The sequence below is a fragment of the Gorilla gorilla genome, chromosome 1 (genome assembly GCF_029281585.2).
Source record: "Gorilla gorilla gorilla isolate KB3781 chromosome 1, NHGRI_mGorGor1-v2.1_pri, whole genome shotgun sequence".
Taxonomy (NCBI): Eukaryota; Metazoa; Chordata; class Mammalia; order Primates; family Hominidae; genus Gorilla; species Gorilla gorilla.
Genome location: NC_073224.2, coordinates 39,691,066 through 39,705,474, shown reverse-complemented (window position 1 = coordinate 39,705,474; position 14,409 = coordinate 39,691,066). Strand labels below are relative to the sequence as shown.

Below are 14,409 nucleotides of genomic sequence, written 5' to 3'. Positions count from 1 at the left end.
GGTACCCATGTAACCCATCTTGGCAGGCAGAGGGAAGAGGATGAGAGAGGAGTATGTGTGGAGGGGAAGAGGAAGGTCTCCCCAGAAGCAGGGTGCACCCAGCCCGATCTTTCCTGCACACAAATCCTAAGGACCCTTCTTGTTCCAAGGGCTATGCTAGATGCTTCCATTATTTATCCCATTGCGTTCTCACCGCCATTCTGGGAGATGGGTCATGTTCCAGTGTAAGCAGGAGGGTTCTGTCACCAGGAGGTTCAGTGACTCATCAGGGCCACCCAGCCAGGCAGCAGCTTGGTGCAGTTCTGCACCAGGCTTGCTTGACTGCAAATCAGGCCCCCAGCTGCAGCCCAGCCCTTCCCAAGGGGGCTGTGTGGGACCCAGCTTCCATGGCATTTCCCTGGGGTGCCAGGCTAGTTCCATCTGGGCCATGGACTGTGCCTTCCCCCAAATGCGTTCATCCAGAACCCTTGGCTGCAGGGCCTCTCCCAAGACTGGCTGCTCATGGTCACCTCTAGAATGTGGCCTTTCCATGACAGGGTGAGGAGGCTGGAGCCCAGGGTTACCTCACATGCTGAGTCCCAGGGCAAGAGAGTTTGAGACATGTCACAGAGAAAGGGAAGGGCTGGTCACCAAACAGTGCTGGGCATGGCGGGGGCAGAAGGGTGGCACTAAGGAGAATATGATGCAGTTGCTGGTGGCGTCTGCACGTCGGGGCTTCTTGGGACTCTCGCTCCCACCGACATGTGCTCGGTGGCTCTGGGGCATGCTCTGAGGTTTGTGACTTGTCCTGGAGAGTCAACACTGTCTTCCTGACATCGGGACCAGGGGCCTGGGGAGTGCAGGTGAGAGCCCGCCCCTAGCACCTAGGAGCTCTGGGTGGCTTTTGCCTGCCACCTGTTGGCTCCCTGGGCTGGCCTGTCTCAAAGGAGCACTTCCTCCACCTGATCTTGAGTCCCCTCCTCCCCCAGCGTCCTGTGAGTGGGCGAGCAGGTCTCTGCTTCCCTGCATGGCTTGGAGCTTCGACTTTGTCTCGGGCAGGCAGGGGAGTGTGGGGAGGGGCTGAGCCTCACCTTCCTGTGGGCATCCCGTCCCACCATCCAGCTGGCACACCCTGTGGACATCTCCCCCCAGCCTCTTTCCTCTCCCGGGCAGTGAGTGACTGCCCGCTTTGAGCCACGGGGGCCCTTTTTGGAGAAAGGCCATGTGAAAAGGGATTTAACATTGAGGTCTGCTTCCTGTTTAAGGAGGTGCTGAGAGCTCTTTGCAGAAGTGCAGCCACCCACCCTGCGGTCCCCTACAGTGCCCTCAGGAGTCCCTCCCACAGCCTGGCTGCCCCTTTTCTACACGGTACACACATGGATGCACACGCAGCCCCTGCCTCAGTGCCCCCGTCACCACTGACCTGGCTCTGCATGTGAGGGGTGTGCTCTGTGCGTGTCCTGCATGGGTGCACCTGTGTGTGTGCAGTGGTGCACAGGAGTCCGCGTATATGTGCATGTGTGTGCATGAGCACGTGTGTGTGTATGTGTGCACATGGGTGTGTGTGCATGCAAGGGCCCAACCCAAAGCTACTGACTTCCCCCTCCAGCCCTCATCACCTCCTGAAAGGTCCTAACCAGCCAGGCCTAAGTTCACACCCAAAGGATTTGTTTTTTTCTTCCCTTTTCTTTCCATGCAAATTTCAATTAATACAGTGGTTTCTAAAGCCTGTCATTTTTAAGAGGCTGTAGTTTTTGTTTAGTCTGTTCTGGGTCCCAAACCAGCAACTTGGAGAAGTTGGTGGGCAGTGTTGGAACAAGGCCTGGGAGACAGATGCAGGAAGAGTGGAGGGCCAGGTGGAGGGCAGGCGGGCGGGGCCTCTGTGGGCAGCTCCCGCCCACACAGGGCAAAGGGGAGAAAACTTCCCCATCCTGCAACTGACACTGCTGATTTCTGCCTCCTCACGGGCTGTGGGCAGCCTCTGAGCCTGTTGTGTAGGGAGACTTGGGCTCTAAAAGGAGAGCAGGGGAGCGGGGGTGGGATGACTCACCCCACCTCTGCTCTGGAGAAGGTAGAAGCGCAGAGGCATGTGCTGGAGGAGGTGGTGTGTCCCGGCAGCTCAGGGCCAGCGATTCAGCCCCCGGCTGCTCAAGTGCTCTGCTGTCCCTGCCCCTGTTACCTTCCCCAGTGTCTAGGTGGTCCCCGCCAGTTCAGCTGGAGCTGCTCGTGTGGAGGCCAGGGCCATGAGGCAGTTGAGTTGGAAGCATTTTCTCAGGCTTTTTGGGCTGGGGGCTCACCTATGAGGAGGCCTGGTGTCGATGGGGTGGGGTGCGCCAGGCATGTCTCTGGGATGAGCAGAGGCTGAGGGAGCCCCCTGTCTTTCCCCCACAATATGGGCTTCTCCATCCACACTGGGACCCCTTCCGAGGCCACTTTCTGACCTGAACTTTGTGCTCCAGAAGATTTCCCCTCTTTGGAAAGAGCCAGAGACACTTATGGGCAGGCTCAGCCTTCAAGCTGCCTGAGAGCAGCAGAGATGGGGACTTGAGGACAGACCACTTCTCCCACCAGGACAGGTTCTGGCTTTGGAAGCCCTCGCTTTATGGAAGGGCCGAGGCAGCCAAGGGGATCTAGTGGGGCCCTGAGTAGACCCTGCCCCCAGTCCCCTCTCAGCTCCACCGTAGCAGCAGGATCAGGACAAGCCATCCCCGACACCCCCTGCTGCCCTGCCTCCGTCTTCCTTCTTCTGCTGGTTCCTGTGGGGGTCTCCCGAGGAGGAGCTCCTTGGGTTTTGTGAGGCCAGCCGATGGGCTTGGAGTGAAAGTGAAGGCAGTCCGATTCAGTGAGGCTGCCCCTTTTCTCCTGGATCAAGAGCCAACCCCAGGCTGGGTGGTGGTGCACACCTGTAATCCCAGCACTTTGGGAGGCCAAGGTGGGAGGATCACTTGAGGCTAGAAGTTTGAGACCAGCCGGGGCAACATAGCGAGACTCCCTTATCTACTAAAAAAATTGTCTAAAAAAAAAGAAAAGAAAAATTAGAGCCAGCCCCAGCTGGAACAGAGTCTGCCGTCCCCTCGGAAAGACGTGCCTTGACTCAGGGCACTGAGCTGACTGCGGCTGTTGCGCAACACACGCCCCAAACCTTCATCCACCAGGCAGGAAAGGAGCTGCTGGTGAGCCCTGCCCCAGGCCGCGGCCCTCATGTCGCCTTCCCTCCCACGTAGGACCTACCTGGAGGAGGAGCTCACGAAGGCCCGGAAGAAGCCCAGCCTGCGGAAGGACATGTACCAGAAGATGATCGAGGTGGACCCCGAGGCCCCCACCGAGGAGGAAAAAGCACAGCGGGCTGTGACCAAGCCGCGGTACATGCAGTGGCGGGAGACCATCAGCTCCACGGCCACCCTGGGGTTCAGGATCGAGGGAATCAAGGTGAGGCCAGCGAGTGAGGGCAGCCTCGGGCCCCACCCGTGCCCACCTCGGGGGGCTTGGCTTCTCTCAGCGCCCTTTGGAAGCTGTAAGCTTCTCCAGGCACAGGCTCAGAATGTGGGTGGCCCGCCCCAAGGCCAGACATTTGGAGACATCAGCCTATTCCTCAGGCGGGATGGCTGTGTAGGGGGCTCAGGCCTCAGAGCAGAGTGGCTTCTAGCCCTGCCCAGCTGTCAGCCCTCTGCCGAGGACTCTCCATTTAGCCCAGACGGTGCCTGGCACCGAAAGCCAGGCGAGAGGCACCTGCGGGATGCCTGTGGGGTAGCTGATTCATTCTGCCGTGGCTGCAAACCGGGACTGGCAGACAATTCGGGGAAGGGAGGAGCATCCTGACCGCCTTTGATGTTGGAGCCAGGGTCCCTCAGAAACTGCATTCTCTCCGCTTTGCTCTTCGATCTTCTTTTTTTTTTCTTGAAATTTTAAAATATTTATTGGAACAGAAATAGAAACATAAGCTCCAAAGAAACAACATGACAAACTTTATAAGTAAATGTAATTTTTCCCTAATTAATATATTTACTTTGTGTTTGTGGTTTACAAAATGATGGCTCTTTTCCCTTCTATCCCTTTGTACCTATGTGTATCTGGCAGAAAAGTTCTTAGCTCTGGCTATGGGCACACAGAAGCTTCCTATACATGATTATGTTCAAATGTTGATTCACTTTCCCCAGAATAAATTGGGGAACTGGCACTGTCTGGATTGATGACTGTCTGGATTGATCTCCCTGTTCCTGGGCCCCTGTTTGCACCCTTGCTGTTAAATTTGCAAGAGCCAGGCTTTGGGGCGCCGGCCCCTCGGGGTCTCAGAAGCTGTCCCTCTTGAGCAGATGGCGGTCCCTGTGGGGTTGTCGGGTCTCCCATTCTCTGTCCAGTCATGGTCTGCATCATCTCCAGTGTCCAGCCTGGAGTCAGGGTTGAGCAGCCGATGGTCCTGATGGGAGGGTCCCCTGAGCCTCCTTTCAGATGGCATTTAGACGTAGCTTCCGCAACTGTCAATGGCTCGCTGCCCACGGTGGCATGTGGGGAAGTTTTTACCTTCCCCCGGGACAGCTGCTTTGCGAGCTCTGGGCTGAGAAAGGCATTTGCCCCCTTCTTTGTCTTTTGAAACCAGCCCTTCCCTCTTTTTTGCATCCAGCTCTGAGACTGGATGCAAATTCCGTACCCATCCGCCTTCTCCTTAACGCTCGCTTTCCTTTCTTTATTAGAAACAATCCACTTTCCCTTCACCTCTCCCTGTCGAGCAGGATGTGCTCCTGGTCTCTGTCTATCGTCCAGCCGTCAGAACAGCCGACAGCCTGTCTTCCCACTCAGAGAGAAGCCAGCTGTCTTCACCATCACCTGCCTGCCCCGCCCTTAGCCAAGAGGCTCTGCCTGGGGTGCACTGCCCACAGCCCCCGGCTCTCGGCCCTCCTGCACCCAGGGCTGCTCCCTCAGCCCCAGGTCCTGCCAGTCCTGTCGAAGGCAGCCACAGTGAGGACACAGCTGAAGTACTCTGCAGCCTGAGGGCAGACACGGCCCACTGTTGGGACTCCTGGCGGAGCATTCCCTTTGTCCCTAAAGAACAGATTTCCTCATAGGTCAGCAAAGCCCCACGTGAGGGCCCAGGACAGCCTGAACAGAGATAGTGCTGGGGCCAAGAAGATGGGAATGGGGTGGGCGAGGGAGCAGAGATGGGCAGGGCTGTATTGGATGCTGGCTTTCAGAAAACCTGAAAGAAGAGATGGTAGATTATAAAGGAAGTCAAGCTGAGCTCGGGGCGGGAGCAAGTCTCTCCTGCCTGTGCTGACGGGAGGTGCCTCTGGCGGGCAGGGACCTCCGGGCACCGGTTCCAGGGCCCGGGCCCCGGAATGGGAAGTCGAGGCCGACCCTCTCTGTTGGCCCTGCTGTTGCACCCAGGACGGGCCAGCCCCGGGTCATGCTCCTCCATCCTCAGCCTGGATGCCCTTCACACCTCTGGGCCTTTCCTACCACTGTTCACTCGCCTGGGGATGTCAGCGCCACCCTCTGCGTTCTCCTGTGTCTGGGCACAGGGCAGGCTCCCCTCTGCTGTGCACGCCACCTCCATGCGCCGTACGTGGACACCTGGGTGCCTCCACTGGCCCTGCCCCAGGTTCAGATGGGGCTCGCCTGCTCTGTGGTGTTGGGTGGGTGAGAACAGTTTCTGCCCGAGGGTCCCTGCTGACCCCCTCCTGGGTGGGGTGTTCTCTTTCTCAGAAAGAAGACGGCACCGTGAACCGGGACTTCAAGAAGACCAAAACGAGGGAGCAGGTCACCGAGGCCTTCAGAGAGTTCACTAAAGGAAACCATAACATCCTGGTGAGTCTTGCACCTCCAGAGAGGGTCTCTCCAGCCAGCCAGGGAGGGACAACTGTGTCTACTCTGGAGGTGCCCATGGGGAGGACAAGGCACCCCCAGGGACAGCACACCCCAGCCCGAGTTCGTAGGGCTCTGTAGAAAGGCCACTGGCAGAGACTTTTGTGGCTCTCTCACTCTGCCCTTTCAAAAGTCAAAGGCACACTGGGCACAGTGGCTCACGCCTGTAATCCCAGCACTTTGGGAAGCCGGGGCAGGTGGATCACCTGAGGTCAGAAGTTTGAGACCAGCCTGGCCAACATGGTGAAACTCCATCTTTAATAAAAACACGAAAATTAGCCGGACATGGTGGCGCATGCCTGTAATTCCAGCTACTTGGGATGCTGAGGCAGGAGAGTCACTTGAACCTGGGAGGCGGAGGTTGCAGTGAGCTGAGATTTTGCCATTGCACTTCAGCCTGGGCAATAAGAATGAAACTCTGTCTCAAAAAAAAAAAAGTCAAGGACACTGAAGTTAGTACCCAGGAAGGTTTGTATCCATCCTGGCCCCAGGCTTCTGCTTGGAAAGTAAAGAGGAAGGCGATGTGCTTGTCCCTGGCGTGCGGCGGGTAGGCGGGGAAGCTTGGCGGACACTCACTGACTCTCCCTTAGCCATTGGCCCCATAGCTCCAGAGAGCATTTCCCATGCCCTGAGAGAGAGAACAGTGCCCGCCGTCTGCCAGGTGTCATGCCAAGCGTGCAGCAAATCTTCACAGCAGACCTGCTGTGGGTAGACCTGCTTGTCCCCATCTTGTGTGCCCGAGGTCACACTGCCCCCTGCCAGCAAGAGCTGGCGAGCTGTCTCCGAGTCCAGGAGTGTGGGTTGTACAAGTTCATGACAAAGTTCTGTCTTGTGTGTTGCTGCTGCAGCGGCTCGCAGACTGGATAGATGCTCTGCCCACTGGGACCAGAGCACTGACCCTTCCAGCTGAGTCAGGGAATATTGTGCCACTGTGCCCCAAGTGCACGGCTCCCTGGGACAGTCAGAGATCCAGGCACATCTGGGACACAGGCCCTGGAGCCCCTGTGAATGGCACCTTCTGAACAGTCCACAGCAGCTGCAGAGCAAGTGGGGGCGGACCAGGCAGCCGTTTCTCCAAGGAGACTCAGTACCGGCTGGAACTGGGAAATCTTCCTTTTCCAGCTGGGGAGGCTTCCCTTGGCTCCTGGCAAGCTCTGAGGCTGCAGGCAGGGGGAATGTGCCTGACTCTTTCGTAGCCTAAGTCCTCCAATTCCTGAGTCCCTTGCAGGAGAGGATCTCAGCCCCTAAGCAGTGGCCACCATGGAACATGCCTCCTGTGCCTGGGGTTTGTTCCTGGTGCTGAAGACTCCAGGGGGCTGCTTGGCTGGCCCTGCCAGCTGTCACTCTTTTCCAGCAGGCATTGAGGAACTCTGTGTACCTGTGTATGACGAGCTTCCCAAGGCAGCCCGGGGGTGAGACCCACAGAGCTGGCTTCTGGGGAAGATGGGGCACCCCCAAGGCCAGCAAAGCTTGACACGGGTTTATAGGGCTCCATGGAGAGGGCACTGGGAGAGATATTTGTGGTTCTCTCTCTTACCCTGTCCTTTCAAAAGTCAAAGGTACTGACATTTATGCTGAGAAAGACGCCACAGCAGCCCTGCTCGCAGGAAGCTGCATCTAGATGTCCGGCGTTCAGGGTAAAGCACATTCACGGGAGGGACCACTAGAGGCCGCATGGGTGTTCTGACACTGCCCTTCCCGGCACCGCCTGCTCCTGGAGAAAGGGTGGTGGGAGAAAGGGCGGGAGCGGAGCCCAGCTGCAACCCCTCCTTTAGGCTGCAGTTTCTTCATTTGTAGATAAGGAGGTTGGAATAAGTGATCAGGGTAGGGTGTAAGGTCACTGTCATTTCTACAGTCCATGACTCTAATGAGCTAAATGGGCTAAAATCCACCCCTTCCCCACGCGGTGCTTAAAAATCTGGTCCTCTTTCTATTCCCAGATCGCCTATCGGGACCGGCTGAAGGCCATTCGAACCACTCTAGAAGTTTCTCCCTTCTTCAAGTGCCACGAGGTAGATACTGGGCTTTTGCCCTCTTGAGCAGAATGCTGCGCGTGCCAACAGGCCTTCTCCTTCTCCTTCCAGAAGCCCGGGGCATCGGGCATTTTCAGGGTGGTGCAGCCAGAGGCAGGCCATCAGGGACCAGACCCTCGCTGCACGGGGGAACTGCATCTTAATGCTTCCTGGGGTGACCACACGGGCTATCCTGCCTGAGACCCCTGGCTATTGCCCCCTTTCTCCTCCCTTGTCCTTCCAGCTCCAGAGTCTCGTCCATTCTGGGCAGCGGTGGCAGGACTTATATCCCACACACCCCGTGGTCTCAGGGCAGAAGCTCTCTGAGCTGCTAGAGTAGCCAGGCACCCCCCGACTGCCACCTACATCTTCAGATGAGACCCTGAGGAGGGCAGGCAGGTCTTCAGGTGCCACTCTCGGGCAGGGCTGGAACCTCCCAACTTTGCATACGTTGGTTGGCAGGGGCAGCAGGCAGCAGGTGGGGAACTGAGACACCTGAGAGAGGCTCTGGGAGGTGTCGGCAGGTTCCCTGGAGGGGTGTGAGACCCTGACATGGGGAGTCCAGGTCCCCAGCCACATGACACATTCACACACACATTCACAGATCCCACACTCATCAATCCTATACCACACACATTCACAGATCACACTCATAAACCCTACATGCACACACCTTCACAGATCACACTCAAACCCTACATGCACACACATTCACAAATCACACACACATTCACACACATGCAAATCAATCACATGCATGCACACACATTCATACAACACATTAACACAAGTCATACGTATACAAACACACACATGTATTTATATATCCACACACATTTTTGTGTGCACACCCACTCATACACAAACATGCATGCCTTTACCAGTCTCACACACATACACACACACACACACACACACACACACACACACACACACACACACAGCTGCAGTCCTGGGGCTGGCTAATCCCATGGGTGGGTGGGTGTGAAGCAGGATCCTGCGGCTCCCTGCAGCTGTATAGGTGGTTCAGGAAAGCAGCCCCTCTCGTAGGGACTCTCTTGTGGAGGCCCTCTTGTATGGGGTCTTATATGGAGGTGGCCTCAGCCTCAGCCTATGCCCACAGAGAAGGCTGCGGAGCCAGCAGGAGGAACTCATAGGGTCAGCCCTGGGGCAGCCAGCAGGGCGGTGCATCTTTCTGCAAACTACACCACCAGGCCTCCTCAGGCAGATGGTCTACCTTGCTCTGCATGTCATTCCCTGCGGGGCGCCTGGAGAGGATGGCTGCGAGGAGGGGGTGGCATACTCAGAGAGGAGACTCAGGCTTTGCTGTGCCCCTAGCAGGGAGCTCGGTCCTTCTCAGAATGTTCTTTGCTCTCCTTGTCCCCCAGACCCTCAGCTCCTCCTGTGGCCTCTCCTTTCCACTTGATGAAGCATCCTCCTGCCACCTGCCAGAGCCCCCTTTGCCCCAGCTGCCTCTCTGGACGATGGGGGTGCTGCCTGGCTGCCTGACCCCAGGGGCCAAGCCTGGGAGAACTTCAGGCCACAGAGCTCTGTCTCAAAGCCGTTCCCACCCTTCTTCAACACTTCTGCTTTTATTTCTTGGAAAAGCATTTTGTTCTACACTTTTTGGGGTCTCCCTTAAGGTCTAGAAAGAGGCCAAATCAGCTTGGGTCTGTTGTTTTCCACCTGCGAAGAGGAAGCCCCTTTTTTGGGCTCAGCCTCGCCAGGGGCCCCACCTGCCCTGCACTGCTGGAAGCTGGAATGTCACCTCAGCCCTTTCTGTGCCCCTGGCCTTCCTCTGGCCCCACTGAGGTGATGCAGGGGTATGTGTGGCCATATTTGGGAAAGCGCCTCGCTCCCATGCAGAGGCTCTGAGCTCACCCAGGAGGGGCAGGCTCTTTGGTGCCCACTGTCCCTGGGCCAGGCTGGGAAGGCCCTATAGGGTCTGCCCACGCTGAATCTGCAGGGGATTGTGCTGCTGGGGTGGGGGTGCTGTGTGCATTTGAAAGGGGTTCTTCACCACCCCCGCCCCGGGAGAGTTTGGACTCTCCTGGGCACCTTCCCTTTCACTGTGATTCCCTGCAGAGTGTTTGGGAGGAGTCAGGTTCTAGGAGGCGGAAGGGCGAGGCCCCAGGTTTGGTTGTGGTCTAGAAAGAGTGGAAAGTTTGCCCAGGTGCAGTGTGATTCATGCCCGTAATCTCAGCACTTTCCGAGGCCAAGGCAGGAGAATGGCTTGAGCTTAGGAGTTTGGGACCAGCCTGGGTAACATAGTGAAACCCTGTCTCTACAAAAATAAAAAAACAAAAAGCCGGGCATGGTGGTGCATGCCTGTAGTCCCAACTACTCGGGAGGCTGTGGTGGGAGGATCGCTCGAGCCTAGGAGATCAAGGCTACAGTAAGCTGAGGTTGCACCACTGCACTCCAGCTGGGGCGACAGAGTAAGACCCTGTCTGGAAGGAAGGAAGGAAGGAAGGGAAGGAAGGAAGGAAAAGAAGGAAGGCAGGAAGGAAGGAAAGAAAGAGGGAGGGAAGGAGTGGAAAGTGTGCAGGCCAGAGTCAGGGGGTGAAGGGGTGCCTGCTGCTGCCCACACAGAAGGGTGGTCGCCGACCCTGGAACCTGTTGCCCTCTGCCCAGGCATGGCCATTCTTGGGCCGGCTCTGCTGCCTGTCTGAAAATGGGGATTGGAATTGCAGGCACCCGACTGTCTGGCCTGAGCGAGCCTCCCCACCTGGTCACCCAGGCCCCAGGCCGCAGTGGGGAGGGCGAGGCCCGGGCTTCAGCTCACCCTTCACCCCCATGTTCCCCTCAGGTCATTGGCAGCTCCCTCCTCTTCATCCACGACAAGAAGGAACAGGCCAAAGTGTGGATGATCGACTTTGGGAAAACCACGCCCCTGCCTGAGGGCCAGACCCTGCAGCATGACGTCCCCTGGCAGGAGGGGAACCGGGAGGATGGCTACCTCTCGGGGCTAAATAACCTCATCGACATCCTGACCGAGATGTCCCAGGATGCCCCACTCGCCTGAGCTGCCCACGCCCTCCCTGGCCCCCACCTGGGCCTCCTTTCCTCCTCCTGTGCTTCCTTTCTCGTTCCTAACTTTTCCTTCACTTACACCTGACTGACCCTCCTGAACTGCACTACAAGACGCTTTGTAGAAGAGGAGATGAGAGTTTCTAGTCATTTTCCTAACTTCAGGGCTTGGAGGTGGTGTTTGCACTGCTTTTTGTAGAGAGGGTCACCTACTAGAAGACAAATGCCCAGTCTGAGAGGTGGGTCAGGTGTAGAGCTGGAGGGGGTCCCTGGCTGCTGAGGGGACCCTACCAGATGAGCCCTGCCTCTGGGAGCTCCCTTAGGAAGCGCCAGCCTGGACCTACCACCTGCGGAGGCCTGCTGCCCCCTGGCGGCCAGTGCTGTTACAGTGCTGCCAAGCACAGCCTTATTTCTGCCGGGGCCTCCCCACCGGAGAGCCCAGGGGGCCGGCCGGGTTCCTGGTCCCTGGCTGGGAGCAGGGCTTTCTGGTAGTTGGGGCACAAAACCATCGGGGAACCACATGTTGACTGTGAGCAAAGTGTCTTCGGATTAGCAGCCTCAGGGATGCCCTGGTGGCCTCTCCAGGGCTGCTCAGGCAAGGCCCCCCACCCATCTGGTATGGAAACCTGCCGGCTCCAGGCCAGACCCAGGAGCCAAGAGAAGGCTGAAGCCAGCTTGGCTGTGTTCTCTGATCAAGGCCTTCCCAGAGGAGGCGAGCAGAAGCTGTGCCACTTGGAATTGCAACCCATGAGTTCAGAAGGCACACTCTGCCATGCTGAGCTCCAAGGGTGGTGCTACCAGGGAAAGATGGGATCTATAGAGTCTCTGGGCCCTGGCCCCAGAGAGAAGCACATTTTTCTTGACCCTCACCTACCTGGTGCTAGTTGGTCAACCCTGCCTGCATACATGGGCTCCTGTCCTGGGGCCCAGAGTCCCTTGCAGATATAGAAATAGGGGAGGAGCTCAGGTCTGCGCCAGGCAGGAAGAAGGCAGGCTTCTGGCTTCCAGAGGTGCCGCAGTGGCCTCCTGGCATCATTTGTTATTGCCTCTGAAACAAGCCTCACCGCCCGGAGGGCTTAGATTCCTGCTTCTCCAATGTAGTGTGGGTATCTTGCAGGGTATGTGGTGGATGCCAGGGTGTGCTCCAGGCACCTCTTTCTGAAGTCTCTGCATTTGGAGATTCGTGGAGAACCTATTTAAGCCCAATTTTAACTGAAAGCCAGTGAGTCTGTTATGGAAGGGAATGTAAAATTTGCATGACTTCTTAAGAACAAAACCCCCAGCTCTGTGCCCCAGGCTCCTTGGGGCTTGCCACCCACTCCTTTGCTGTCAGAGGTACAGGAGCTGGGAGAGTCCAGGAGCTAGGGACACAGAGGGAGACTATGGACCAAGGTGTGTGTGTCTGGAGGAACCACTGCCCACCCCACCACCCCGGGGTCTCTGGGGAACTGTCAACCTGCCCACGGGACATGTACATTTCCCCTTTTGTGCTGGAAGTGTGAGTGACACTTGCTGGGGGTGGAGGGTGGGACACATGAGGATGTATAAGTACAGATTTTAAAAAAGGAAATCACTTACACTTCCTGGCTCTTGTTTAAAACAGTGGTGAGCTCCTGTGTGGGCCGACTTGCTAAAGGTCACACACGCGCCCGGTGGAGCACAAGAGACCTCGTGGCAGCATGTGATCTGGAAGGCAGGCAGGACGGGGGCGTTGGAGAGCCAAAGTCAACACTGGGCCTCTGGAGCTACAGTGACTTTTGAGCTAGAAGGGACCCTGGTGGTCTGTGCTTCAGCCATTTGCAGGGCAGGGGCATCATTAATTCAGACGTAAAGATTCTATGAATATGGACTGGCCAAAAGTTATCCTCATTCTATCTGTGAAAGAAGTTTGCTAAAGCAAATCATGATATGAACAAAAATTACAGGGGACCTGTTTAAGAGAACAAAATGTTCCAAGCACTTTAGGCAGACACCAGCTGTTTGCAAACAATGTGCTAATATGCAAATAATGTGCTTATTAAAGGAGGCCCATGGGGCCTCTTATTGGCAATACTTGGCTGTGGGTTACATTAAATATGTGAACGTAGTATGAAATAGCATCATTTTAGGGTTATTCTGTTACTTAGGGTTTTTGTTTTCTGTTTTTTTTCTTTTTTTGTATTTACAGTGCTAGTTCTCTTCTACACCTACTCTGTCTCTCAAGCCATTTTGCCACTCGCTTCCCTGCCATCTGGCCCTTCCCTTTGTCTCAGTGGGATAGATGGATTGTGAAATGGAATCTCCCAGAACCCCTGCCCTGGCAGCCTGGAAGACCGTGCCTGCCCAGCCCTCGTCACCACACGGACTCCTTGGGTCCTGGCAGTGCATGTGCCAGCAGGCAGGACAAACTCTGTGTACCTGTGCCCAGGTGAATGGGCACAGGGTCCTCTTGCCCTGTCCTGCGGGGGGCCCCACGAGTTCTTGACATTCAGCACTGCTTAGCATTCTCGGAAGGTTTCTTCAACTGCTTGCTTTTCCCAGGCTTGCCTTTAGTGTCATGTAAGACATTTTTAAGTTATATTTATTTTGTTGGGTTTTAAAATTGCACAGAACACTAAGACCGAAAGGCTGGACTCTTGTTTCTCCTTGAAAGCTTTGCCTTTGTTTTGAACTTCCTTTCCCACTTGGTAGAAAGAGCCCAGAAGCAGCCCTGGCCCCATAAGATGGACTCTTTCATCCTTCAGTTGTATTTAGCTTTGAGTTTCTCTGCATCTGTCCACCCCATGTGTATATAACCCAGCCCCTGGCTCTGGGGTGTTCACCTCGTCAGTGCCTTTTGTTCTGGAGGAGAGGACCCCCCCGCCTGCCAAGAGGCTCTCTTCCTGTTCTGCACCCCTCTCCCCATGGGACCTTGGAGAAAACTGAACTGTTACAAACCCCTGCACAGTGCCTGTCAAACAGATGCAAACCTTCCTGAATAAAGCCTTGGAGACCAGTGCTGTCTGTGGTGTGATCCTTCTGGCTCCCAGCCCTGAGACCTGGCTGAGGGGCAGGCTGGGGAGTCTTAGGAAGCTAGAGGGCCCACATGGGGTCTGTTAGGGGAGTGGGTGTCAGGCTGGGTAACATTTTAATTTGTAAAGAATATAAACCACTCTCCAAAATGAGTATTTTCAACCCTCATGAAACTTTGAAATAGTAGCTCAGAGACTAGAACATCAACCAAGAAGCACTGTCCCCAAGTAGGGGGGTCTCTGGTGCAGCGATCGCTTCTGGGGCCTTACTCTAAGCTAGACTGGGGCTGAACGCGCCCATCGGAGTTCCCGTTTTACCCAGATCAAATCCCTGAACAAAGATTTATAGTCTCTTTTACAGATGAGGAAACTGAGGTTTAGATGAAGCAACTTGACCTAAGTGGGGAGCAGGGATTTGAATCTAGAATGTGCCTTGATTGAAAACCAATTTTGTCGTCCTCCTAACTGGCGGTGGGGGGTTGTGGGGAGCAGTGTCTGGAGGGCAGAAAGCTTGTCTTATTTTTGTCCCAGATCCCAGG

The 14,409-nt window shown here is 56.0% G+C and overlaps 1 protein-coding gene across 3 annotated transcripts in view; it reads left to right on the top strand.

The window, feature by feature from the left end:
- Positions 1-13,854, top strand: part of ITPKB (inositol-trisphosphate 3-kinase B) — a 108,065-nt gene extending 94,211 nt beyond the window's left edge. For 2 of the 3 annotated variants that reach the window (XM_031016369.3, XM_055371779.2), the window contains exons 5-8: positions 3,204-3,408; positions 5,680-5,781; positions 7,779-7,850; positions 10,660-13,854. In XM_031016369.3, coding sequence (XP_030872229.2) covers positions 3,204-3,408; positions 5,680-5,781; positions 7,779-7,850; positions 10,660-10,875 — 595 coding nt within the window. In that variant the 3' untranslated portion in view covers positions 10,876-13,854. The remainder of the gene's footprint in view (positions 1-3,203; positions 3,409-5,679; positions 5,782-7,778; positions 7,851-10,659) is intronic. The other variant, XM_031016370.3, reaches the window with a different exon arrangement.
- Positions 13,855-14,409: the final 555 nt, after the last annotated feature.